Genomic DNA, 26,231 nt, shown 5'->3' with positions numbered 1-26,231 from the left:
GATTTGGGATCACCTTGTATCTTGTATGTAACATTTGAGTAGAGTTACATGACACCTGATCTTACATCAGTATTTTTACTCTGAGATGCTTGATAAATACACTACATCCTTCATTTATTAAAATTCCAGTCAAAACAGCCATCAAGTGCAAGCTTTACACAGGTGTGAAGCTGTCTAGAGGCTGTTAATAAGAAAAGGAAGAAAGTGTACAGGCTGCTGGACATCACTGAATGTGTCTGGGATTACTTGGATTGTTAACAAGTGAAAATGCAACCAACTTCTAAGACTGAACTTTAGAGGTGTGGAAAAATCTCTCTGCAGATTTCTTAGACAACCTGAAAGCAGATCTCCTGAAAATAATAGAAGCTGTGATAAAGGCAAAGAAGGGACATGCTAAATACGTAAAACTTAATATTTAGTTCTGTGTGTTTTTTGTTAAATATATTTCCTCTTTTTCTTGTGTTGAAAAATGAATAACTTAATGACTGTTGCGACTGGAAATTAAATAAATGTGCAGTCCTGTATGAGGCATGACACACAGAGTGGTTAACTAAGTTGATTATGTGCATCAGGTTTACAGGAGCAGACACACTGGTGATGGGGGATGTGACGTATGGGGCCTGCTGCGTGGATGACTTCACTGCCCGTGCCCTGGGAGCTGACTTCATGGTGCACTATGGACACAGCTGTCTGAGTGAGTCTCTTAGTGTATACACAGATACACAGACACGCATGCATGTATTTGTGCTGTCTTTAATACCTCTGCAGTTGTAAGTTTATTATGTGATGTTTCACACCTGGCAAATGAATAGAAATGAATTAAATTACTGTTTACCGTAGTCGAATGAAGTGTGGGTTACATAAAAATGACAGGAAAACAGTTCAGAGTTATTGTGAAACATGCCGCCATTTACAAAAGAAGCTGTCAGCGGTGTAGTATTAGTGGATGTGAAAGTCTCTCCATTTAAAAAAATGAAAAAACAACACAGTGCAGTATGCTGTGGTTTATAGATGAAGGTGTTGACTATTGAATTACATGTCTGGTATACAGTGGTATTAAAGAAGATTGAAAAAAAAATGAAAATCGGGGGAAAAAAGAAATGCTTTACCGTGCTGTAGTGTTGTTTTCATATATAATTCAAGATGTGCTGTGTTACTTACATCCTGAAAGGCTGTGATGTGTGAATGTTTTTATGGTTCTGTTATGTTTTTTTTTGTATTGCGTTTTGCTGCTGTATGGCATGCGGATTACATTCTTGTAGCATCTCATCTTTTTTCACACGATTCTGTTTTTCCTTCGAACCTGTTTTAGCTATAGCTTTTTTTAAGCAGTGTGCTGGCACCTTGCATGCATGAAAAGGGGAGAGAGGATTGGGGGGTGGGTAGGGGTTGTTTTGACACATACTCAGGGGGTCTTGAGAAGTCTCTCTCAGACTGGAGCCGATGCGTACAGCTGGGGAGAAGTGGGAAGGCTATAGATTTAGCCCCTCAAGTGCTAAGCAGCGCCAACTTCAATAGCGCGGCGTGGAAGCCATTCAGCATGCGGATGTATAAGCCATAGCGGACCTGTCTGAAGGGCCCTGCTGCACATTTACACAGCAGATCAATGGAGGACATGTATTAAGCTTGTCCTTTGGAAAGCGCCCGCCTGGAGGAGCCCACACCCTCGCCGCCCGCCGCCTGTCTGCTGACCCACGTACAGTAGGGAGGAAATGCTAAATCAATACGGCCAATATATCCCTGAACAACAAATCCCCCCTCTCCTAAATACCACCGCTGACCAGCAGAATATTAATGTGAAACCTGTGAAGCTCTGGACCGAGGGCCAGCACTCTGTACACAAGCAATGCCCTGATCACCTGAGATTAAGCTGATTAGCTCATTGACTTTGTCATATGCTGTTGAAATCAGCTTTAATACAATAAGATCATAAATTTATATAAAACATGGCGTTAAAATAGTCAGTACTTAAAGGGCCCATATAATGAAGAGCCAGTTTTCCAATGATTTTCTTTCAGTTGAAGGAGTTCATAACTCCTGTTTAGTATGTAAACAACATAACATGCAAAACCAGCTTGTTTTTTTATTTATAGTGTTTGTGATGTCACAAAAACCTGCACAGTTTAATCTGTGATTCTGATACTGATTCTGATATCCACCAGTTATGCCGACAGAAGGTTAGCCCACCCTTTTGTCTTGAAGTGTTTCAGCCCTGTCTGATTTTTGAATGAGAGACAATATAGAGAAGCCCAGACCAGGTCATTTATTTAATAATATCATTTAATAATATGTATATATATATATATACATATTATTCTAAGTGATAAAGAGAGGTTGGAAAGTGTTTTTCTAAAAATGAATTATAGCACTGTGCAAATTTCAGAGAGCTGCTTTTCAGTTATTTAATTTCCTGTCAAAACTGCCATTAAGTACAAATTATTCATTTTTCAACATCAGAAAAAGGCAGAAACCATATATTTAACTTCTTGACAGGCCATGGGCCTGCCAGTGGGCCCAAAGTTTTATTACACACTTCTGTAACCCTAGAATGGCTCAACCAGTTCGCAGTGAGGCCCCTGTACTTACTGAATAATAAGCCTTAGTATGTAATAAGCCTGAGATTTTAAGGATTTAACAGAAAATTGCACAGAAGTTAAATATATCAGCTTTTTCAGTATTGAGGTTGTCTGCCATTTGCCTGCTTTACAACTTCTATTCTTTTCAGGAGAGTTGCTATTAGTTTTTCAGAGAAATCTGCTGGGATGTTTTTCCCTACCTCCAAAGTTCAGTCTTAGAAGTTGGTTGTATTTTCTGCTTCTTACGATTAAAGTAATTCCAATTGCAAATTTAGACTCATCAGCCCATAAAACCTTACTGCACATCTCAGATTTTCTTCTGTTTGTCTTCTGTCTATATTTCCTTTTCTCAGTAACAGCTTCTTGACTGCTACTCATCCTTTCAGAGTTACAGCATTAAGGTGTCTTCTCACAGTGGAAGGATGGACAGAAACACCTGTGTTTTTTTTTTCAGATTTGAAGCAAGAGTAGAGATGTGAGTTGAAAGCTTTGTTTATCTGATGGTGACAGTTGTGTTACTCTACCAGGTTTCTCAGAAATATCTCCTTTAGTCATTTAAGATGCACATGAGAAATAAATCTGTGTTTGGGTAGTTGCTTGTGTGAATTTTAGTGACTCTTTAAAGGTGACCACAATGTCAGGTACAGCTTTAGGAACAGCTTTTGTTGGGAAGACACAGCTGTAATCTGTCGGTTTTACCATTGTAAGGATGGAAGAATTAAAGTGGAAGTAGAGTGCTCAAAAGTAAAGAGTGGACAAATTTATTACTGATAGATTTGATGTTATACTTTTTTCTGACACTGAAAAATAAGTCATTTGTTCTTAATGGCTCTTTTCACTGGAAATTGACTCAACAAAAATACGGTCTCTGACTTTTACACATTACTGTAGGTCTGTTTTGGTACATAAATCAACACAAGCATGATCAATGAACCTTGTTGAACAATTGAAAGCAAGAAAATGTAGGATACAGCCCCTTGAAAGGGGTGGTTCAGCAAAAAATCTAAATTACACAGTGCTCCCTTTGCCTCGGATATCGAACATGCCTTGGCTGATGGAGTACATTAGGGGTGAAGGGAACATTGTGTAAATCTGATTTTTCACTGTAGTATTGCTTTAATGGACATGGAGATCCCCGGCAGTGATGGGAATTAGCATAAAACAGTAAGGTGTGTTACCAGGGTAACCTGCTCTTACCCTGGGCTACAGGGTGCCTCTCACAAAGGGGTGTGTGTGTGTCTGTGTGTGGCAGGAGGAGTGTGTGTGTATAAAACATACAACAGACTGCTTTATCTGACTGACGGCGCTGAGTGCAATAAGATGCATTGAAAACGAAGCACGATAAGCATCAAAAATAACCCTGTCAGACAGCAGTAGCGCATTAAAGCAGCTCCCCCTGACTGACATCCCCCACCTCTCTCGCACGCACACACGCTCTTCTCTTCCCATCTCTCCCTGTCATCTTTCATTTTCACTGACTTCATGAGGTTCCTCACTCTTGTCTGCAGGAGTTGTAATTGTGTGCGTGCGAGGCCGTGAAAGAGACAAGGAGAGAGAGAGAGAGAAGGAGGGGAGAGAGAGAGAGAGAGAGAGAGAGAGAGTCTCCTTGGTTCTTGTTGACAGAGGCTGTAATTGCACTGATAAAGTGCTCTTGGACTGCTGTGCTAATTGGATAAGAGCATGGATCAATTCCACTTAAGCCTTGCATTTTTCTTCTGCTTTTTCCTCTTTTCCTTTTTGATTTTGGCTCCTGGCGACCGTAAACAGGTTGCAGTGAGGGGTGTGTTTTCTATACAATCGCATTTACCATCTGAGGAGGACAGTGACTCGAAGTGCGACGGTCTGAGCCCCATGTGCTCTCTGTGTGTGTTTAAACAGACACTAAAGCTATGGTTTAACAAACAATCACATTTACATAGTTTTTCTCTTACCCCCAGTGGAGCTGATCAGCCAAGACATTTGTTGTCTAAAGTCTGATTCTTATTTTTGCTCTAGAGATAATAGGCTAATGTAGCTAATAACTAATGGGAAGTTATGAAAGCTATAACAATTACTATGAAAAAAATTCAGTCCTCAAGATGGGTGCTGCTTGTGTCATATGTACAGTGTCAGAAACCACATCCAAACTGTTCAGAGTTTGCTTCTTTAGTTTTGGATTGTAGCTTATTCTCATTTACATTTACATTTACAGCATTTAGCAGACGCTCTTATCCAGAGCGACTTACAAAAAATGCTTTGTCTATCTAGAGAAAGTATCTTTGCTAATTACCATTAGGGAAAAGCCAGTCCTGAGCTCAGATACTGCTAGAAACAAAAAGCCCATGTTGATACCCAGAGAAAAAGGAACAGAGTTAAAGACAGTGCAGTGCAATACATTTCAATAAGTGCAGTACAATACATTACAATGAATACTTAACTAAACAAAGATAAAGAGATGTGTAAAGAGTTGTGTCTTCAGTCTGCGTTTGAAGCGAGAGAGTCTGCTGGGAGTCAGCCAGCGGGAGTTCGTTCGACCACCTGGGTGCCGGGACAGAGAAAAGTCTTGATGCTTGTCTTCCGCGCATCTTGAAGGATGGCGGGTCAAGCCGAGCTGTACTCGAAGCTCTAAGGACTCGTGGTACAGTTCGAGTTTTGACCATTGCCATCGAGTAGGGAGGGGCTGGTCTGTTTTTGGCTTTGTAGGCAAGCATCAGGGTTTTATATCTGATGCGTGCGGCTACAGGAAGCCAAGGAAGGGAGCGCAGCAGTGGGGTGACGTGGCTGAACTTAGGGAGATTGAAGACGAGCCGTGCTGCTGCTCCCCACTTATTCCCCACTTATTAACATCACGCAAACCAAACCACATTCCTAAATGATCACACACTCACCTCAAACTGCCTCAAGGCACGTCATCTCAAATAGGCTGTTAAGTTGATAAGCAATCCCAAATGAACTTGCTTATGTGGTTTCTGATGCTTAGTGACATATTGTTTTCTATGAAATTGTGTTATTTCTTAGCTACAGTAGCATCATATTTCCCAAACTAAAGAAACAAACTGACAACAAACATGTCTTGGCTGATCGACTAATGCTAACCATACACTATAAGACTTTGAAAACACTTTGAAATAACTGTTAAAAGTCTGACACCCTCTCACATCTAAAGACAGTGTCACAGAGTTTTTAATCACAGACTATGGTTTTGCAAAGACTGGGGAACTTGCAGGGTCACTATTTGCAAGACTGCAACTAGATTTTTGAGATTATTTCCCATCATACACCTGGTAGAAATTTACAAGAAGAGAAACCCTTTTTCTTCTCCACTCTGTAGTGGTACAAATGGGAAGATACGTTGGCTGGGCATGTAAAGATCGGGAGCTCAGCTCAGTTCACTGTAGAGCTGTGTATTCTGGTGGATCATCAGCCAGTATTTTTAAATGAACCTGTAAAATACACAGTTCCTTTTTTTATTTGACATCAAGATTTTCACATCAACAAAACATGCAGTGATTCAGCATTGTTGATTAGGTGTTTTGAACTAAACCATAAAAACTAAACGAGCAAAATAAGAAACGACTGTAAGAGAAAGCAAAAAAAAAAGAGATGTTTCTTCATTTAAACAGTCAGTTTACATTTTTAAGATTATTGTTGTAAAATGGAGCAGATTTGCCTTTTTCACAGAGATTTCAGGCACTCATGCATGCATTTTCTCCTTTGCTCTTCTCTCTCTCTCTCTCTCTCTCTCTCTCTCTCTCTCTCTCTCTCTTCTCTCTCTCTCTCTCTCTCTCTCTCTGTGCACATGCGCACGCTCGCTCTGGCACATCACTATTTGCATGAGCCAAAACTTAAACCTTACGATAATATTAAACACGGTTGATTTTGTCTCAGTGTCAAGATGAGAAAAATACTGACTTAAGACAGCCACCCTGACCACCTCACATTAAACGATCGAGATGACGTGAGTGTGACGCAACTCTAGCAAGACTCTAATGATTTCATTCCGACATTGGAAATTTGTCTGCGACTGTGAAATTGTTTGAAAAGTTGTTTGGTGTAAGGCCGGCATAAATTATTCCTTTAAGATTTGCTACGTAGGGTAAGGAAGGCTGTGTTCATATTACAAGACTCATTGCTGAGATCAGATCTTTCTAACTTGTTAGTTATTCATTAAGTGAATCAGATCTGTCATTAATGTGAACGAACCTGCGTCCTGAAACGACCCGCATGCCCACATCCTAATCAAAAACGGAACATGAGTGAGCCAAAATAGCAGAGCACTGCTTTGTCATGAAGATCATTTGCTCTGAACAGCTCTCAGTTGTTCATTATTAAAGTAAGATGAAGGTGAAGAGAGTCAGATGCATTACTTTTGCACCGTTTACTGGCACTGCGTTTAGGTTAGATGCTGCTGTCATGTGAACTCTGGCATGTGTGCAGTGAGGAAAAAAAAAATCTCACATGAATTCCTGTCTGAGCATTTTCTGTAAGGCCGCATGGAATCGGGTACATATCTGATCTAGGACCACCTGTAAAAGTAGCTCAGATCTGATGTGAAATGATCAGATTTATGTATCCACACAGCTCTGAAAAAATCAGATCTGTGTCACAATAAAGCAAAAAGTCAAGTTTGTGCCACATCAGCCTAGTAATGTGAACGTAGCCTAATAGAACTAGAAGTTTTGTCATTGTTTTGTAGTTGGCACCATGTCCAAATAAGACACTTAAGCCCCAAGCTGTTTTTCTCCATGGGAACAGTGTATGGCATTCTCAGTAATCAGCTTTATCTGGCCCTGTGGTGAACAAAACTGTTTGAAATTGGGTTCGTTTTGTCCTGCATGCATTTTTCCTCAAAATGTCGCTTGATCCTATGAACTACAAGGTCATTCAGTACATGCACGTCAAAAGACTGGAAACCCAAAATAGTCCACACAAATCAGTAAGTTTTGCCAAATGTGCTGGTCAAGTTTCTCTGGCAGTAGTAGCCTTCAGTTAGCTGAGTAGCTGATGTTGTTACAGAATAGAGTTGACGCTTGAGTATGTGAGTGGTGCACAGTGGGAGCGGAGCGAAATGATTTTGCCTAAGTGCAGAGCGACTTTTTAGATAGTTGGAGTATCTGTATTCTCTCTCTCTATGAAAACACTCCCAGCACTCCATTCCACAAGCCAAACCTTTTTTTTCCCCACATTGACTGCCTTTGCATGACATGAGTGATGAAGTCAGCGGCAGCTTGCACATGATGGCCATTCATATACAGCGTTTGCACTGCAAACTGTTTCTCAGACATTTGAAATGGAAATTCTTACCGATTGCAACAAAATTCAACAGATATTACACACAGTTATTCTTGTGTCGTCTGTTTTGCTGAATGAATGATAAACAATATTGTGTTAAATGCATATGTATTTGTTTATACTTGCGGTTTTCTCGCTTGTGATTGGACCATTGTTTCAAGCCTATACCTAAAAAGCCTGTATGGCACAGAATATTTGACTGGTTTTTAATTATGTTTGTTATATAATTGATGAAGTAAAGTGCAAAGTGTCTTATCCATAGTTAGACATAAAATAAATAACCTAAAAATGCATCATGCAGCAGAGTTGGAGTGGAGTGATTATATAACTCTTTGAGCAAGGAGCAGAAATGTCTGCCATTATACTCACAAACTTAGACTCGTGCAACCTCATTTTAGTGTGCAGTAGTGTTAAGATGCTTGTAGCATGTATGTCACAGTTGTCATATTATGACTCTTAAAGAACTTTGTAATTCAGGGCGCTATTCATTTTGCCCTTAGAGAAAAACAAATTCCAGAGTGCCTTATATGGACATGCCACTGACTACAAAAGGACACATGAGTTCAGAGGCCTGTGAAGTGTTCATCTGTTTCTGTATGTTGAGCTTACTGCATTTTTATGGTTTATTTAAAAAGCTACACATTAAAAAGGCCATTTCAGCAGATGTCTGGATTTTATCACTGCGATTCTTAGACCTCATGGCAGTAGCCCGTAAACCTCTCCCTACCGCTTCCCCACTCTTCCCCTCCTCCCTTTTCTCACTTCTCACCCCATTCATCAGCCTCCCCAGCTATTTTGTCCCCACTTTCCTGTCCTTCTTTTTTTTTCCCTCTTAAATGTACTGCCTCATTGTTTCTCCCCCTCTGCCCCATCCCAGGCCTCTGCCTTGGCGCTCCGCATCCTGCCTCTCACTGCCCGCCCCTTTCAGCAAGATGGATATCTCTGCGCTCTCCTTATCCATCTCCTTTGTGTGTTATTTTTTCTTCTACTTCTTCGTTTCTGTTTTATCACAGTGGTTTATTATCATTCTCCCTCTCTCTCTCCCCACACTGCTTTTATTAAATGTGCCAGCATATTTGAAAAATCGCTCCTGTTTGTCTAATAGTGGTAGAAATGGCCATTGTATGAGACCCCTGAGTGAATGCTACAAGAGCAGCTATAATTATGATCATCAGCCCTTAATGATAATGCAAGAGTGTATGCTTCTCTCTCTCTCTCTCTCTCTCTCTCTCTCTCTCTCTCTCTCTGTGTTTCATGTTCTTGCTCTGAGATGTACTAAATGGTGTGTGAAATGAATAGTATTAATAATAATTTGTGTCTTTTTAATAATTGGCAATCTCAACCATTTTGTCAAATGTGGTCTCACATGTACCCATGAAGTTTCCAAACTTTTTCCACAGAACTGTGAGGTGTGGTTGTCGTTCTGTAGTTTGCTGTTAGCATCTCAGTGAACCCTGAGTCTTGAGTTTCTTTTGAAACAGGAAAAATATTGATATTCTCAAAAATCAGCCCATCACATAGTTAAACAAAGCCAATACATTTGGTCGTATGTGTATTTGTCCCCTGCATATCACTGTATGATTTCAATCATGAGATCATTAAGGAGTCAAAACAAGAACATTTCTACATGCATGATACAAATAAGCTAACACTGTATATTGAATTTATAGAATCAGACTAACAACCCCACCAACATACCTGGTGTAAACCAGCAAGTGGTCATATTTGGTAGTTGCATGACTTTAGCAGTAGTAGGCTACACCTTTAGTAGCTGGTTATGTCTCTAATGCTGTATTTAAATATAATTATTGCATTTTACTGAATAACTTGATATACTTATATATCTGTCTACTTGCATTTTGCACATTTTATTCCCTTAACAATATCTGATTTCTTGCATTTCTGCACATTTTACTTTAACAATATTGGCTGCTAGAATACTGTATCAACCAAATACTGTATTCCATTGCTGTTCTGGTTGGTACCTCAGTGACTGCTGTGCTCATATATGCTGGGCTATCTGCTAATCTGCTGATATGTCATTGTATGTTACATCCTCCTTTGCATAACTCCACATACTCTCAGTACCATGTACTGCCTGTGTTTTGTTTTGTATTTATTGTAACTCTTCCGTATTTATTGCGTTGTATTGTCTGCACTGTGTATATTGTATTGTTTTGCACTTGTGTTCCTGTGTTGCACCATAGTCCTGGAGGAATGTTGTTTCGTTTCACTGTGTATAGAGCTGAAATGACAGTAAAGCCTCTTGAACTTGAACTTGGTGGTGTTATATAATAGTGTTGATTTTAGCTCTACTTTCTCGTGACTTAGTGACTTGAGTTAATTTAGTTTGTCTACCTCATAATTTTGACGACACATTTGCATTCGGGGGAAAATGCAGATAATTTAAAACGTATTAGCTTTGGAACATTTCTATTTGCCACAGGGACGATTTTTGAAAACAGCATTCTTTTTCCCTACAGAGAAAAATGGCTTTTTTGACACTCAAACTTGGGGGTCTATTACTGTTGTAGGGTTTGTCATTGTACATAGTAGCTTGTCACCAGTAGCTCAAAGTTGCCAACTCTGCTCACCAGACTTTCTGGAGATAAGCACAGCTTTCAAGACTCCATACTTAATTATCTGATTTGAGACTACAATCGGTTTAAACTCTGGATGCAGGTTTAAGACGTTTTACACTGCTCTGGAATGCTAGCTAGCTAGCACACTTTCCATTAATGAAGGAGAGTGAGCTGACTAGTAAGCTATTCAGAACCAGAACTAAACTTAGTCAAACTATACTGAGTGTTAAGGATAAGAAAACCTAATCCTTATGTAATTGAGTCCATTTTACCCTACAGCCTATTTAACATAACAAAACATTATTACCAATGTTTTGATTCAGTCTGTTTTCTTACATACGTACAAACGTGTTCCCTGTAGAGTTGTTATTTTTTGTGGGAGGTGCAATTAGAACTAAGATAATGTCACTAAAATGTGAAAACAGATCCATGTTTTGTTAGCAGTGATGTTAGTTTCAATTTTGCATATTCAGATTTCTTTCTGTAAGAGATTTTGAATGGATGAGAAAGGGTTAACGTGTAAATTGTTACTGTTAGCAACCAAGACAATCATCCATTTAGACAGCTTGTATTTAGTTTTCATCTAATACTGATGTCAACACATTGGTTTCTGTAAACTGTCATGAACTAAATAATTCCACAGCCATTACTGCTGTTTTAGTCTCAGAGTGCACCAGAATTTCCACCCCCCACCCACCTTTCTCCTAGGAATGATGCCTGCAGACCAGGCCTGGGCATCTAAAAATACTTATCACTATATTCTCTAGTTAAATAGTTAAATCATGATCATCGATAATCCACCCCCCCCCCAAAGAAATAAAAAATACACATGGTCCGTGGCAGCTTTGACCTATTTTCTATTCCATTATAGTTATGTGCTTTTTAATATTAACGATAATGTTTTAAAGAAGAACTCTTATTAAACTCACATATTAAAATATATATCACGGAGTAACCCACCATCTTATGAGAACTACTTCATCTGTTGCTGCAAAACATGTGCATTCATGAGCTCCTTCTACTGCAGGTTCGTGGCGACATGCTTTTTTAAAAGTGCTCCCTGCTGAAGAAACCTAAGACTGCAAGTGATTTCCAAAGGCCACATGCTTTCCACATTAAAAATAAGACATTTTCCATCATTACAGCGGCGTTGTCGTAAATCAGCTAACCACCGGGACACTTAGTCTGTACAGAAAATACTGCACACCGGCCATAGACAATGATCAGAGGAGCTTTCTCTTCAGGTTAGAGCGAACTTAGCTGCTCTACGCCAACTTTGTTAGCTCGTTTTTTTACTGCAGTGAGTTACTTTAAGGCGAGCTGAAGTTCCAAAGCACGTCGGCATTCATTTCAATTCACATAAAGTAAATTGAGGGGAATCTGTGAGGTAAAGCCAGCATTACAGTGCGAGAGAGAGAAGATAACACAGGCAGTTTCTTAGCAAACCTCTCTCTAAGAAACTGACTACTGGTGCGCGAGCCTGCACACTTCTTAAACGTAAATTCCAGCTTCCCGACACACATTTCACAGTGTTCAGTGGTAAATTAGTCCTCTCTAATTCTCTCTGTTCTTTTACCAAAATGGCGATTATCACTTTTTTACATCGTTACAAGTTACTTGTCCATTTTCAACTATATACCTCGCCCTATTGCCCAGGCCTACTACAGACCACCCTACAGGTACTGGTTTCTTAACTTGTCACGTTTTTCACTGCTCGTGAGTTTTTGTGTTTGCCTTTGTGTTTACCTCTTCCTAATCTACCAGTGACTGGATGCAAGTTATCCACCTGGAAGTGTAGCCAACCTTTACGCTTACAAACCTGATTTGGTCTGTTGTGTTTTCTCAACACAGGTTTAATTAAGATTTCTCTCTCTCTCTCTCTCAGTCCCAATAGATGCCACGGCTGGAATAAAGATGCTGTATGTGTTTGTGGACATCCAGATGGACACAGCTCACTTCCTGGACACACTCCGCTTCAACTTCCCCCTAGGACACTCCCTCGCCCTCGTCAGCACCATCCAGTTTGTGGCCGCTCTGCAGGTGATTTTTGGCCTCAGACATTCTAACTTAACTTTCTCTGTTATAGCCACCGATACACTCTGCTCAGCTGCTTCACACCCTCCGTTCTGTACATGTGCGTGTTTCACATGGTTGTGTAGGGGATGTGACGTGGGTGTGCTTTCTGCCTTGCAGTTGTGGTTATTTCTAACTTGAAAAAGGTGGAATAAAGTTAGTAGAACCAGAGTTCACCGCTGGACTTAAAGTTGAGCTTTATATAAGCCTAACTTCCTTAATACCCATATACACTCTCTTCCACACACATACACACGCACTATATTAAAGGGCCCTTGACATGGAAAACTGAATTTACTGGTTTTTTTCTTTTTAATCAAAAAACCTTGTTAAAGGTGCAAAACATAGGTACCACCCCAGTAGTCAATATATGGACATAAAGCTGCGCAAATAGTCCATTTTTATTTTTTTATTTTTTTTTTTGATGTCACAAAAACCAACACATTTACATATACCGTCTTATTCAGTCTACAGAAGTTTAGCCTCGCCCATTTACACTAAAATAATAAGCAGTGTTTCAGGCCAGACTGCTTTTTGCATGAGTCACAATAAAGACCAGCCAATCAGAACTGAGGTCATATATATAAATAAAAATACAATGAATTATTAGTACCATAGTAATACAAATCAGTTACAATGTCATTGCATGTAAATATGTTAATCCTATCATCATATTTGTAATCCGTCAGTACACGCATACACACACACACACAGGTAACCACACACACTCCTTCAGTTTTACATACATACAAAGTTTTATATGTATCGTTGCTGTCGGGACAAAACCTTGCATCTCTGAAATGGTAACTTTACAGGAGAAGGAAAAACCTGTGTGTACTTGTAATGTAAGTTAAAGCAACAAGATGTTTTATTCCATTAACTTGTATTGAAATTTAAGTATTTCCTTCTCCTGAAAAGACACCATTTTGGAGATGTAAAATTTTGGTCTTAAAGCATTTTTTTTTAAAGGTACATTTACTTTTAAACAACAGTTTCTCTCTCTCTCCCTCTCTCCCTCTCTGGATCTCTAAACTCCCGCTGGCAGGGCAGGCTTGCATCGTGACCAGTGTTATTTTGGGATGTTGCCGTGTTCATGTGTGTGTCATGTTCCGTACTCAGCTGTGTGTAGGCTTTTTTCTCAGTGTAGGCTTGTGTAGGGCGCTCAGGGTGGGCGCGGGGGGTCGGCCTGCACGCTCCTGACTGTGTATGTTATTCTCCGCACACTGCTGAGAGAAAAGCCTCAGAATTATACTTCTGCCTCCAACGTGCTGCTGCTGCTTTTGTTGTCTTAATTATTAAGCTCCTCCCTTTCATCTTTGTTTGAAATGGAAGCCTGTAGGGGTAGAAGAATGTACAGGGTCACTCTCCTCCTTTTACTTTTCTCTGCCTTCATCTGTCTGCATTCACATTACAGGATAATGTGGACATCAGCACGGATCTGTTCTTTGGCTCAGTTGTTTTGAGAATGTTTAGATTAGAATCCTTTTTTTTGCACATAACAATTCATCATTCCACACATCTTTAGTCACTGAAGTGCCAGTAAAAGCTGCAAAAACATCAAAAGCTGTGCATCTAGGGTTTTTTATAGCCTTCGCACCCTGATTGTGAAAAGCTGATGAGCTGTCAACTGACCTCCAGAGTAAACAGTATTTGTTACGGAGGCTTGTGCTTCTAGTTCATTCATTTTATCGCTACTGCAGTGACACATTGGCTTTTAAACATGATGTCATGACACATGTGGATCCTGCCTGTGACATTATTGGTTTTGAAAATGTGTTCATACATAGAGATGCGGGTTGATATGTGTTACTTATTGAACATGAATTTGAACCGTCAAGGCCAAAGGATCAGACTGAACAAAAAGATCAGACTTGATTCTCCTCTAAAAGTGATGTGTATGTGTGTGTCTCTGATAGGCGGTGAGTGCGGAACTGAAGCCGGATTATGAGGTGTTGGTGCCTCAGTGTCGGCCGCTGTCTCCAGGGGAGATCCTAGGCTGCACCTCGCCTCGCCTGGACAAACATGTTAACGCCATCATGTGAGGACCTGAGCTGTATTTCCACTGTTTATTTCTTCTCCTGTATATACTGTGTTTGGACACACATATTTAAGTTGAATGTGTTTGTTGAATCATGTTTTTCATGATATCAAAGGACCAATATGATTGAAAACTGAATTTTTCTATGGAGCATGTAGTATGTAAACATTATTAACATTTGAAGACGCACCTTTCCCAGATCCAAACTTAGTCACTGCTGTGCAGCAACTGACCATTTTGAATTCACTGTCATTGTAATGTCACAAAGCTTCCCAGACAAAATACTCTGGCTACACATTATTTGGATAGTCCACTAGAGATGTTTTGTAGATGCTCAGTCTATCTTTAACTAAAATTCAACTAAATATCTGTTAAATGCAACTGAACTTGAGGGTACATGTAAAAGTTTCTATTAAATCTATCAGTAACCTTGAATCTAACCCTAACCTTAACCTCAAAACCTGCACCTGCTCTCAAACCTAACCTTAACCTTAATGTTGTTGATAATCACCCGAGTATCACCAGGAAGTTTGTTAATAATATAAGTATCTGTAGATCATAAGTATCTGGTGGACCATCCAAATAAATGTGACCACTACTGTTTCAAACAAACAAATGATTTCTATTCTAAAGCTTGGTTAAAAGTCCATGTCCCTTAATGACCGCACCAATCTAGTCAGGTAAGAATTACCCTAGTCTCTTGAGATTCTGTCCATTTTATCCACCTCTTCCATTAACTTGTGCTTGCATTGACATTCCCACATTCCAGCATGATGACTGTAGGCTGTAATTGACTGGTTCAACAGACATAATGGAACACTAGGACAATTTGATGGAAAGGCAGAATCACCACTCCTCAATCCCAGTTCTCAATTTGAAACAGCAGGTGAAATGTAAAGTAGACACACACAAACTCTGGCTAAAATGCACACTCAGTTTTTGGAGAGGGCTAGAATGAACAGGAATTCAAGAAGCAGGTGTAATCCTTACCTGACTGGATTGGAGCTGTTATTAAGGCAAGGGAACTAGTAACCAAGTATTAGAAAAGAAATGATGCATGTGACACTGAAGTTATAAGGCGTGTTTCAGCCCAGACTGCTTTTTGAATGAGGCACTATACAGAGCGGCCAATCAGATCTGAGATCATTCACATACTTATACATAAAATAAAGCACAATAAAAATGTAGGATATGGGCCCTTTAAAGACATTTTGATAACATAATAATAATGCACTGTTCTTGAGTGGCACTTTCCAATAACCCAAAGACCTTTACACTGCTCAGGAGCACAAACATAGTGAGTACAGCATTAAGGACATTAACTGATTTGACAAAAAATGGTTAAATCCAAAGCATATGCATGAATAGTGAAGCCCGGAGTGAGAGCTGTGTCCGTATACGCATTACGCATTATGTCAAGCTCATACAGTGTGGGTGCTGGATTCTGGCAAGACTGTGCCTTGTCTCCACTCCTGTTTGTGATAGTCATGGACAGGATGTCAAGGTGTAGCCAAGTCATAAAGGCATCATGTGTGGAGGCCGGAAGGTGGCGTCGCAGAATTTTTTTTGCAGATGATGGTGTCCTTTTGGTGCCATCGCATGGATGCCTCCAGCACACACTGGAGCAGTTTGCAGCTGAGTGTGAAACGGTTGGTATGTGGATCAGCACTTCCAAGTCTGAGTCCATGGTCCTCATCCTGGAAGGAAGTGGCATGCCCCCTCCAGGTAAGGGGAGAGAACCTACCCCAGGTGGAGGAGTTTAAGTATCTTGGGGTCGTGTTCACGAGTGACGGGAAGAGGGATCGTGAGATTGGCGGCAGGCTGGGACAGTTAGTAGCAGTAATGTGGTCACTGTACCGGACGGTACTGGTGAAGAGAGAGCTGAGTCATAAGGCAAAGCTCTCGGTTTACCGGTCAGTCTACATCCCCACCCTCACCTATGGTCATGAGCTTTGGGTAAAGACCAAAGGAATGAGATTGCGGACACAACCGGCTGAAATGAGCTTTCTTCTCAGGGTGGTGGGCTACACTCTACTAGATAGGGTGAGGATCTCCGTCATCCACAAGGAGCTCAAAGTAGAGCCGCTACTCCTCCACTTTTAGAGGAGCCAGTTGAAGTTGTTCGGGCATCTGATCAGGATGCCTCCTTGTTGCCTCCCATTGGAGGTTTACCAGGCATGGCCATCTAGGATCAGACCCCAAGGTCATCCTAGGACCCGCTAGAGGGATTATATCTCCCAGTTGGCCTGGAAGCAGCTCAGGATCCCTCCAGAATGAGCTGAAGTTACGGGGGACAGGGTCATCTGGAATTCTCTGCTTTCTCTACTGCTACTGCGATCCTAGCTACCTAAGTAGATGTGTCCAAACTTTTGTTGTTATTGTATGTGGAAGCAGAACAAGTGCTGAGGCTGTGCAGCAGTTTTAATGGTGCAAGAGTCAGTTGCTGTCTCTGAAGCTTTTGTGAAGAAATGGGAGATGCTGAAAATGAGAATGGAGATATACTTGAGGGACTGGAGTGTGAGTGTGTGTGCATGCGTTGATGTGTTTGTCTTGCAAAGAGCCACACATGAAGTATTGATCCATAGGTATTACTTGTCTTACACACACTCGTTCTTTCTCTTTCATACACACACACACACAGGGCGTGATGTCTGCCGCACACCTCTCTCTCAGTGAGAGAATCAGGGGAGTAGGGTGAGAGAGTGAGTGAGAGAGTGGATTCATGAGTGGATGAACTTCACACCACAGTCTCATGTGTACAGACACCTACATTTGAAAATAAACCCACTTTCAGAAACTCTCTCTCTTAGATTATCACATGGTCATGTGCAACATCCCCGGTCAAATTATGTTTTGTTGATCTTATTTTCATTTGAAAAATTCCCAAAACATGTCATTTGAAAAGGGCTCCCATACGACTATTCATGTGGATATCAGTGTGTGCATTTGTCTTGCATGTGCCCATATAGCATGCAATACCTCCACAAGCACGAATGACAGCTGCAATTCTGGCATCAAAGAATTACACAGTTTGGCCAGATTTCATGGATGTCTTCCCTGGCATCTTACTCGCTGTTCCAGGTAGTCCCATGGATTTTCAAGGGGATTCAAATCTGGGGATTTTGCAGGCCAGTTTGGATGTGTGAATGATCCTGAATGTTCATCAAGCCAGTCAGTCACATTTGCTGTCCTGTGAACGCGAGTCATCTTGGAATACAGGGATAGGAATGTTATGTTTCTCGATATGATGATGAGCAAAAGGCAAAAGCTGGTTGTCCAGCAGCTCAGTGTCACCTCAACCAAAGAACCCATTTCCATATATTTAAAACACCCCCAGAACATCACAGCGCTCCTCCAGCTTGGACCACACCTTGCACACAGTCCTCATTGAAGGCTTCCTGAGGTGTATGATGAACATGACACCTAGCATCATTCACACACAGGCAGAAATGAGATACATCTGAAAATATTTCCAGTCGTGAACAGTCCAATTTTTCTGTCTCTTCGCCCACTATAGCCAGGCACAGGTTTCCTGTGGACTGTTCTTTCAGAAATTGGTTGTGAAGGATCTGCGTTAACTTTTAGAAGCAATTGTTGCCTGGAAGCAAAGTGATTTTTATTCACAAGCCGTGAAACATGGTGGAAACATGGACGGTCCCTGTCCGTCATTTTTGTCTTTTGGCCACAATTATGCAGAGAATTTTCTGTAGACTGGGATTTTTGACACTACTGGTAAACGCATATGACTGTACGCTTCAATACACCTGCGAAATCAGCTACTTCCTTCACATCTGGCCTTTCGCACACCCAAATGCCATCACTCCTTTTTGCCAATCCTTAATATCTGCTTTGGCGACCCAGTTTCCACACATTGAACAAGGCGTTCACTGTACCACCTCTTCTCAATCTATGAATTCTGTCAATTTGGAGTAAGATATGTGTGTAATCAATGTTTTAAGCAAAATGTGTTATCATAAAACCAGGAAAAAATGGCAAGAACTTACACTTAAACAAATTGTTATACTCAAGTAATCTTAGCTAAAAGCTGAACACTGCCACACTCCTCCTCATCATTTCTAGTTCCCCCTTTTTCTATGAAAGGCTGTAGCAAGATAAGCTAGTGGAAGATATAAAAGTGGCAAACAGCATTAAAACAAAGATAAATAGTCAAATACACATTACTTTGCTTGGCTGTTGAACATTCAGGCAAAGCTGCACACCTCAGTCACTCATTTAGCTGCTGCAGTGCTGAGGGACAGAGATAAATGGAGACAGCAGGATAGCTAATTTTGCTGATTCCTAAATGTCACAAGTCTTCAAATCTGGATATTTAATCTAGTTTCTGATCCCGGATTTGTAATCACTGTTAGGTATGACACTTGGTGGCCAATCAGGTATATTAACAGATAACTACCAGCGAATACAGAATACAGGACTGGAAACTGCATTCAAGTTTCAGATTTGAAGACCTACACTATACATAATACTGTACATAATGAGTGGCTGTAAATCTATATAAACTTAAAATAAAACATTGAAATAGCTCAAGTTCTCAATCCTAAGTGAGATTTATGTTCACCTATTGAAGTTAGTTAATTCATGATGGAACTTGGAACTTAGGCCACTAAGTTAGCAATGGAATATGAACTTGACTGTCCATTCAATAAACCAGCTCAACTGACTATAAAAAACAAAAATCTTTGTGCTGAACAAAGATTTGTCTTAAACTTACTTCTGTGTCATTGCTGCTATCTAGGTAAGCAAAAAAGCAGTCAGACTCATCTGTCACCTCACAGGACACAATGTTACAGCTCATCTGTCTCTCAACATCTGTGGGACATCAGTCATAAAAGGGATGTGTATGTGTATGTGTATATACAGTGTGTGTATATATATTTATGTATGTATATATATATATATATATATATATATATATATATATGACTGTTACAAATTGAAAGCTGGAATCTTTTGATTAAAGATGAACATACATACTTAAAATGTGGTTAATAATGTAATGTAAATGTAATATTTTTAAAGATATTGAACCGGCAGTTTTCCGTTTACAGAGTGGCAGTGATATCCATTTTTTTTCATTTCACTGCTATTTAAAACTGATTTATAACTCTATCTAAGCAAGTGATCTCTTTAAGAGCTCCACAGTGTCCTGCATAAATCTATATTTTTTCACAATAAGCAAAAACTTGGGTTAGCAAGTTATTAGTACCCCTTAGTGCCAACACTATGTTTGGTTGTTGTAATAACTACATTATGGAATGCGAAACCTTCTTAAAGACCAATTATCTGTATTTTCTCTGCAGAATTTGGAGTGTTGTGGTAATGTGTGCATCTGTGACAGGTCTGAGTCTCCACACGCGGTCAGTACTGCACTGGAGAGGGGTGATGAAGCTAGTGGAAACTAAGCTGACCCACTATCTCTGTCACCTTATGTACTTTATTGATCCTACAAGTGAAATTTGTCATTTTGAGGCCTAACTATGCCCAGTTTTAGTGTGGCGCTTGGGGCAATTGAGGGTTAACTGCCCTGCGTAAGAGCACAACCAGGTATACCCAGTCAGTCCTGAGAATTGGACCCGTGACTTTCCTGTTGCTGGCTCACCTCTATCAGCCACCTCTATCAGGCTATTAGCCACCCCACTCTAGTCTGAGGGCAGAAGGGCAGGGGCTCAAGCCCTGTGCAGATTCCTTGTTTGGGAGTTTATGTGGATTGTGGGCGCTGCAACTAATAATTATTTTGATTAATTGAGAAAGATGATGCAGCTATTTATCAACAATTGGTATTAAAAGTTTAACATTATGCACAGTTTCTTTAAAAGAAAACAAGCATTATTTCTTCTTTTGAACTGTGCTATTTTAAACATAAAACATGCACTCCTTATCTTTTATATCATATTTGCAAAAGAACAAAGACTCATCAAGCGCATAGCAACAGATCTTCTGCTTGGCTCTTTAAAACACAATTTTAGTCCATGTGAAAGGTGCAGAAAGAATAAAGGAACAAATTATTTTCCCTAAAATAATGAAAGCTAAATGAATTCGCTTCTGTGTGGTCAGTAACATCTGAAGTAACCCTGAAATTACCGACTGCACAAAAACAGCCCAGTTATCTGCCATGTTAGACACAGCAAAACGGCACTGAACATGCACATGCCAGTGCTTTCAAAATATAAGTTACAATTTACCTGTCCATGCAGTTCAGACAAATTCAAAATGCAGGTCCATTCGGCTAACATAGTTTTTTTTAATTTTTTGTTTAGACTAATCTTGAACAGAATTAGCTGAAAAGCGGACAGTGTCACTATTTCTGACTTCTGTCTGCGGTTTTAGTCTGTATTTTCTGTTTACAACTGAAAGCCATCTTTGTAGATGGTGATACATTTTTGTTTCCATATTTTTTTTTACCTTTGTGTCATGCATTACCCTGTGGAGCAGTCTGTATTTTCTTTTAATGAAGCGATGTGTTGTTAGATAAGCCCTAAGTAAGCTCTGTCAAGCCGTATGATCAATTACGAAACTATTTTTATCATCATTGTTAGCGATTTAATAATTTCATTGTTGCAGCCCTAGTGGATTGTATACGTCTGGCTGTGAAAGTATATGTGCCTGTGTGTTAATTGGAGTGTTTAAGCCTGTCTGCAGGTGGTATGGATGGTGGAGGGTGTGCAGGCTATGGTGTGATAGTCCTGAGTGGATGCATGAAGAATAGATTGCTCAAACAAGATAAACAGTGCTAGGCTGCCATTTCAGTCCTCATTTATAGGTTTGCGACCCCATGTGTGTTTCTGTTACGCGATTTTGTCTTGCCTTTGAAAGGAATAGTCCAATGGAAAAAGCAAACTTTTCCTCCAAAGTGTAGCCAATTAGCCAAGACATAATTGGTCTGGAGTTTACTTGCTTAGCCTTTTACTGGAAGTGTGAAGCAAATGTAGCTAACAAATGCTTAAAACCATGTTAAGGTGTTGAGTGATCTTAATTAGACTTGATTATGTGGCTACTAACACTGAATAGCATTGGCATAACTGGCTAATCTGCTTAATTGTCCCGTGACTGATGTAATTAAGTTTACTTTAAATGAGCTACGTGAAATCCCCTCAGGAAAAAGTTTAACATTTACTTTTGTGTTTATGCATTTTCCAGACGCTCTTATAGTGCAAATATAGTGTTAGGTGTCTTGCTCAAGACCTCCTATTAGTAAAATGTGGTGTGGTTGCCCTGACAGGGAATTAAAGCCCTGTCTGCTGCATGAAAGACACTTAAATGGCCCCAAACAAATTTTCTCTTAGGAAACATTGTTTGTTAGGATAAAAGAGTGTGAGGTACTACGCAAACACTGTTAAACGTTTTAAAATGTGCTGTTCACACCACTGTCCATACAGTTCATAGATAGAAACTTAAGCTGTAAAATCAGTTTTAAATAATTATTTTTGTGATGACATATAAAAAAACAAAATATTCGGCCTACGTCATGTTAGCCCCACCTTTTCACGCTAAAGTTATAAAGAGTGTTTAGCTGGTTCTGCTTTTGTGGCATAATGCAGGGCAGCCAATGAGAAGAGTGTCATTCACATCCATCAGTCTTAAAGGCACGGTAACTGAAACAACTTGTTTTAATTCTAAAGCATAAAGAAAAGTTGGAAAAGGTCATGTAAAAAAGAAACAAAATAAGATTTTGGTACACAAAACTACATAAACATCATTTATTTTTTGCCTCAAGGAAAGAAATAAAGTGCAAGTAAATGTAGGATATGGGCCCTTTTAAGTTCTGCACAGTTGCGATTTTTAATGTATAGCTTTGCATATATACCTCATGCTAAGTTATGCAAGTGTCCACAGATCATTATAACTCTTTTTACATGTTGGGCAGCTCATTTATTATCATGTTTTTATCGTACTTCTATGTATTAAAAAATACAAAAGTATGTTACATAACTAAAAACAACAGCCTGAAGCCTTTTCTGTACGTTTGTCCATTTTAATAAGCGTTGTGATGTGTCATGTCAGTTTCAGAGAATTCTATAAATCAGATTTTTTGACCAAACTATTGCATTAACCCAAATACAGAATTTGTCTTTGTGTGTGTGGATGTGCTCACAGATGCAGGTGTGTGTATAGATGTCAGGAGAGACAGGGCGGTGGGAATTGATCACTGTGCCTGAAAATTAGCTATCACCTTTTCATCCATCTTCTCTTCACCAGTCCACAAGACACACACACACACACACACACACACATTACCTGCACAAGGCTGACATGCAAGTCCAGCCACCTAAGCCCTTACATGACATCCACATAATGGCAACATCAGTAACCCTGTTCCGCCCTCTTCACTGGCTCAGTCCAGCAGCCTGCTCTTAGAGAAGCATTGCTCTCTTATTACTGCTATTATACTGTAACATCCAAAGCATAGAAATAAGATTAACTGCTAATTAAAGCTTAAGAGGTGGAGTGACTTATAATATATAGGCCTGCATGTATGGAGGATGTGAAGAATGGCCTTGAGAAGGTAGAATAGAGTGTTGTTAAATAATAGAAAAGCTCTTGGTTCGTCTGCTGTGTCTCTGTAGAGTTGAGGGGAATATAAAGCACTCTCTGAGCTGGGGGAGTGAAGAATGGCATGCGTGTTTTTGGCGGACCCTTTTGCCGCACTGCTGGGAATGCATTATGGAATGGAGAGATCCGTCTCATTACGGTAATGAGCTGCAAGCTCGCTGAATGGGCCATGCTTTAAAAGGAGCTTTAAAAATGTTAAATGAGACCATTCTTAATCCCGGATCCTCGACCGCGCCACCTCAGAGAAAGGCATCCGAGTCGTCATATCAGCACCAAGTCGCACAATGGATCCCTATACGAGGCTGAGCATTAAGGCAGGAGCTGGGGGTCTGTTTAAACTATTGCAAGCTGTCTGGTGTGATCTAGTGACAGGACGGCTGGGGTTAGCTTGCTGCCCAGCTCTATTGACTCTGACATGAGTAAGTGTAGGAGCAATTACATTAATGTAGCGGAGCAGTGGGCCGTTGCTGGGCCCGTGCGGGGTTTGTGTGTGTGTGGTGGAGAGAGAGACAGACAGGGGTACAGGGGTTAGCCTTTGCTCCTTCAAGCCCAAAGGGATTCCACCCACTGTATGTTCCATTTGGTTTCATAAAGGCTGGCTAATTAACAGCTCTATTTCTGCGCTCCCCCAGGCCTCATACAGGTCAGACAATGTAATGTAGCCCACGGTTACCAATGGCAGGTTGTCTCCTGTCGGTTTTTTCCTGGATTGTGTGTGTGTGTGTGTGTGTGTGTGTGTGTGTGTGTGTGTGTGTGTGTTTTCGAAGTAATTGTCCAGGAATTGTATAGGAAAACCAGAATTTGGCAGTTTCTTTTTGTTACTGAGGTCCAGGTTAGAGTTAGTTTTAGATTCAGGCTAAGAGAATTCAGTAACACCTTACTGAAGGGTAGTGTACTTAAGGCTACATGACACCTACATAAGCTTGACATATGTGACATAAACTTGCGTAAACTTATTTCAGTATCGCTGTCTGTCATAAAGGCTGCTTTTGTCAGCTTATATGTCAGATTGAAGTAACACCTTTGTCAACTTTATAACAATGATTTTGTGTATATGTGTGTATGTTTATATAAGATGTACAGGATGCCAATCTATATGTGCAGGTAAAGATTTGCTAGATGTATAAGAAGTATATTATAGTTATACATATAATTCATATGACCCCACATTCTCACAAGGTATGAAACAGGTGTGTGTTGGTGTGTGTGTGAGCAGACACCTGTGTGTGTGTGTGCTCGGCTGTTGAAGCTGCATTGATGTAGTTGAGGTTCAGGTAGAGAGGGTGAGGTTGGAGCAGTGGGTCTGGCAGTGTGGACTGTGTCTATGGTGTACAGTGTGAGGCCTCTGAACACCACAACACTAACTCTCCCTTCTACAGTACTGCCACCTCACTTTTCTACACCCACCATCTCTCTCTCTCTCTTTGTCTGATATCGTCTTTGTTTCCCTCTGCAGATATCTGGGTGATGGAAGGTTTCACTTGGAATCAATCATGATCGCCAACCCAGACATTCCTGCTTACAGGTGACTGCTGTCACATCACCCTGCATTTCACAATCAGAAGAGCCAGAGAGGGGTATAAATCTCTGACTTCACAGCAAGGGTGGGGAATATGATATTTATCGTTACTGTGATAAATTACATCACAGTTTGCTTTTCTGAGCATATTGTGGATGTCGTCAGTACTTAAAGGACACTGGACAGCTGCATGTTGTGCTGCAAAGGAATAGTCCTGTTTAATTAGTTAATGTTATTTAGTCCAGTGCAGTTTGTAAAACATTGAAGAAAAATGATTACACTCATTGTTTTGACTGTCATTTTTTGAATGTGGCACTACTGGGATGTTTTTTTCTGTTTCAACTTATCAAACCTTTAGGAAACTATTGAATGCAACATGAAATCTCAAATTAAAGGTTGTTTATCAATTAATACATCAAGCTTTTTAGGCTTTTTTGATTTATGTTTGGAAACAGTGTAATATAGTAATACATGATTACAATAAAAAAGAGAAAGAGTTCAGTATTTTTGCTGTTTTTGTGCCTGTAGGTATGATCCATACAGTAAGGTGTTCTCTCGGGAGTATTATGACCATGAGGCCATGCGGGCCAGCAGGCTGCAGGCTATAAAGAGGGCGCAGTCAGCCCAGAGATGGGGCCTCATTCTAGGCACGCTAGGACGGCAGGGAAACCCCAAAATCCTGGAGGTGAGAGAGTGCACGTTTATTGCGTGTTTGTTTTGTCTGTGTGTAATGCTTGCTAATATTTCACACGTCCCGCCTACACACACTCAAGCCCACATACAGTGCAGATACATACGAAAGCACACAAACACACACACACAATCTGCTCCTTGCCGTTTAGCTGTAGTGGAATGTGCCGGGGGTCTTAATCAGTTGTTGGGAATGGCGAGGGGGGGTCGTTCCCTACCCCCCCCATCTCTCCCTTTGTTCTCTGCCTCTTTTGATCTGCTCATTTTTGTTTTTCTCTCATGTATTGTGTTTGACTTTGTTTTGGCTGTTTTTTCCCCTTCCTTGTCTCATCTCCTCTTAATTGGTATGCATGGAGGAGGAGGGGAGCGAGGGAGGCAGAGAGATTTCCAACAGAGCACATTTTGCTGTCAAATGAGATTTTAAACCAATATGAATCTCTCTCCATCAGTCTCTCTGTCTCTGTACATCTCTCTCTCCCCTTTCCTCTCTCTCTCTCTCTCTCTCTCTCTAAATAAATATATATATATAATCTCATCCTTTTTTCAGTATTTCTATCTCATTCTTTCTCTTCCCCCTCTCTATCTCATTCTTTCTCTTTTTTCATCTCTCATCTATCTATCTATCTATCTATCTATCTGTCTGTCTGTCTGTCTGTCTGTCTGTCTGTCTGTCTGTCTGCCTGTCTGTCTCATTCTTTCTCTCCCCCTCTATCTCATTCTTTTCCTTTTTCCCTCTTTCTCTCTCTCTATCACATCCTATCTTTATGAATGTCTCTCTCTCTCTGTCTCACACTCTCTGTATCTCTTCCTCTTTTTCTCTTTCTTGCTTTCTCTCTCACTCTTTCCTGTCTCTATCTCTACCTCTCCCTTGGGTTGTCTTTCTGTTTCTTTTTCTCTCTTTTTTTTGTGTC

General features: G+C 40.3%; 1 protein-coding gene across 1 annotated transcript in view; it reads left to right on the top strand.

Annotated features, from left to right (window-relative positions):
* Positions 1–26,231, top strand: part of dph1 (diphthamide biosynthesis 1) — a 115,807-nt gene that overhangs the window by 60,543 nt on the left and 29,033 nt on the right. The window contains exons 4-8 of the mRNA XM_036562055.1: positions 573–694; positions 12,315–12,469; positions 14,419–14,540; positions 24,568–24,636; positions 25,159–25,315. Coding sequence (XP_036417948.1) covers positions 573–694; positions 12,315–12,469; positions 14,419–14,540; positions 24,568–24,636; positions 25,159–25,315 — 625 coding nt within the window. The remainder of the gene's footprint in view (positions 1–572; positions 695–12,314; positions 12,470–14,418; positions 14,541–24,567; positions 24,637–25,158; positions 25,316–26,231) is intronic.

The sequence above is a fragment of the Colossoma macropomum genome, unplaced genomic scaffold, assembly GCF_904425465.1.
Source record: "Colossoma macropomum unplaced genomic scaffold, Colossoma_macropomum, whole genome shotgun sequence".
NCBI classification, from domain to species: Eukaryota; Metazoa; Chordata; class Actinopteri; order Characiformes; family Serrasalmidae; genus Colossoma; species Colossoma macropomum.
This window is presented reverse-complemented; position numbering and strand designations above follow the sequence as displayed.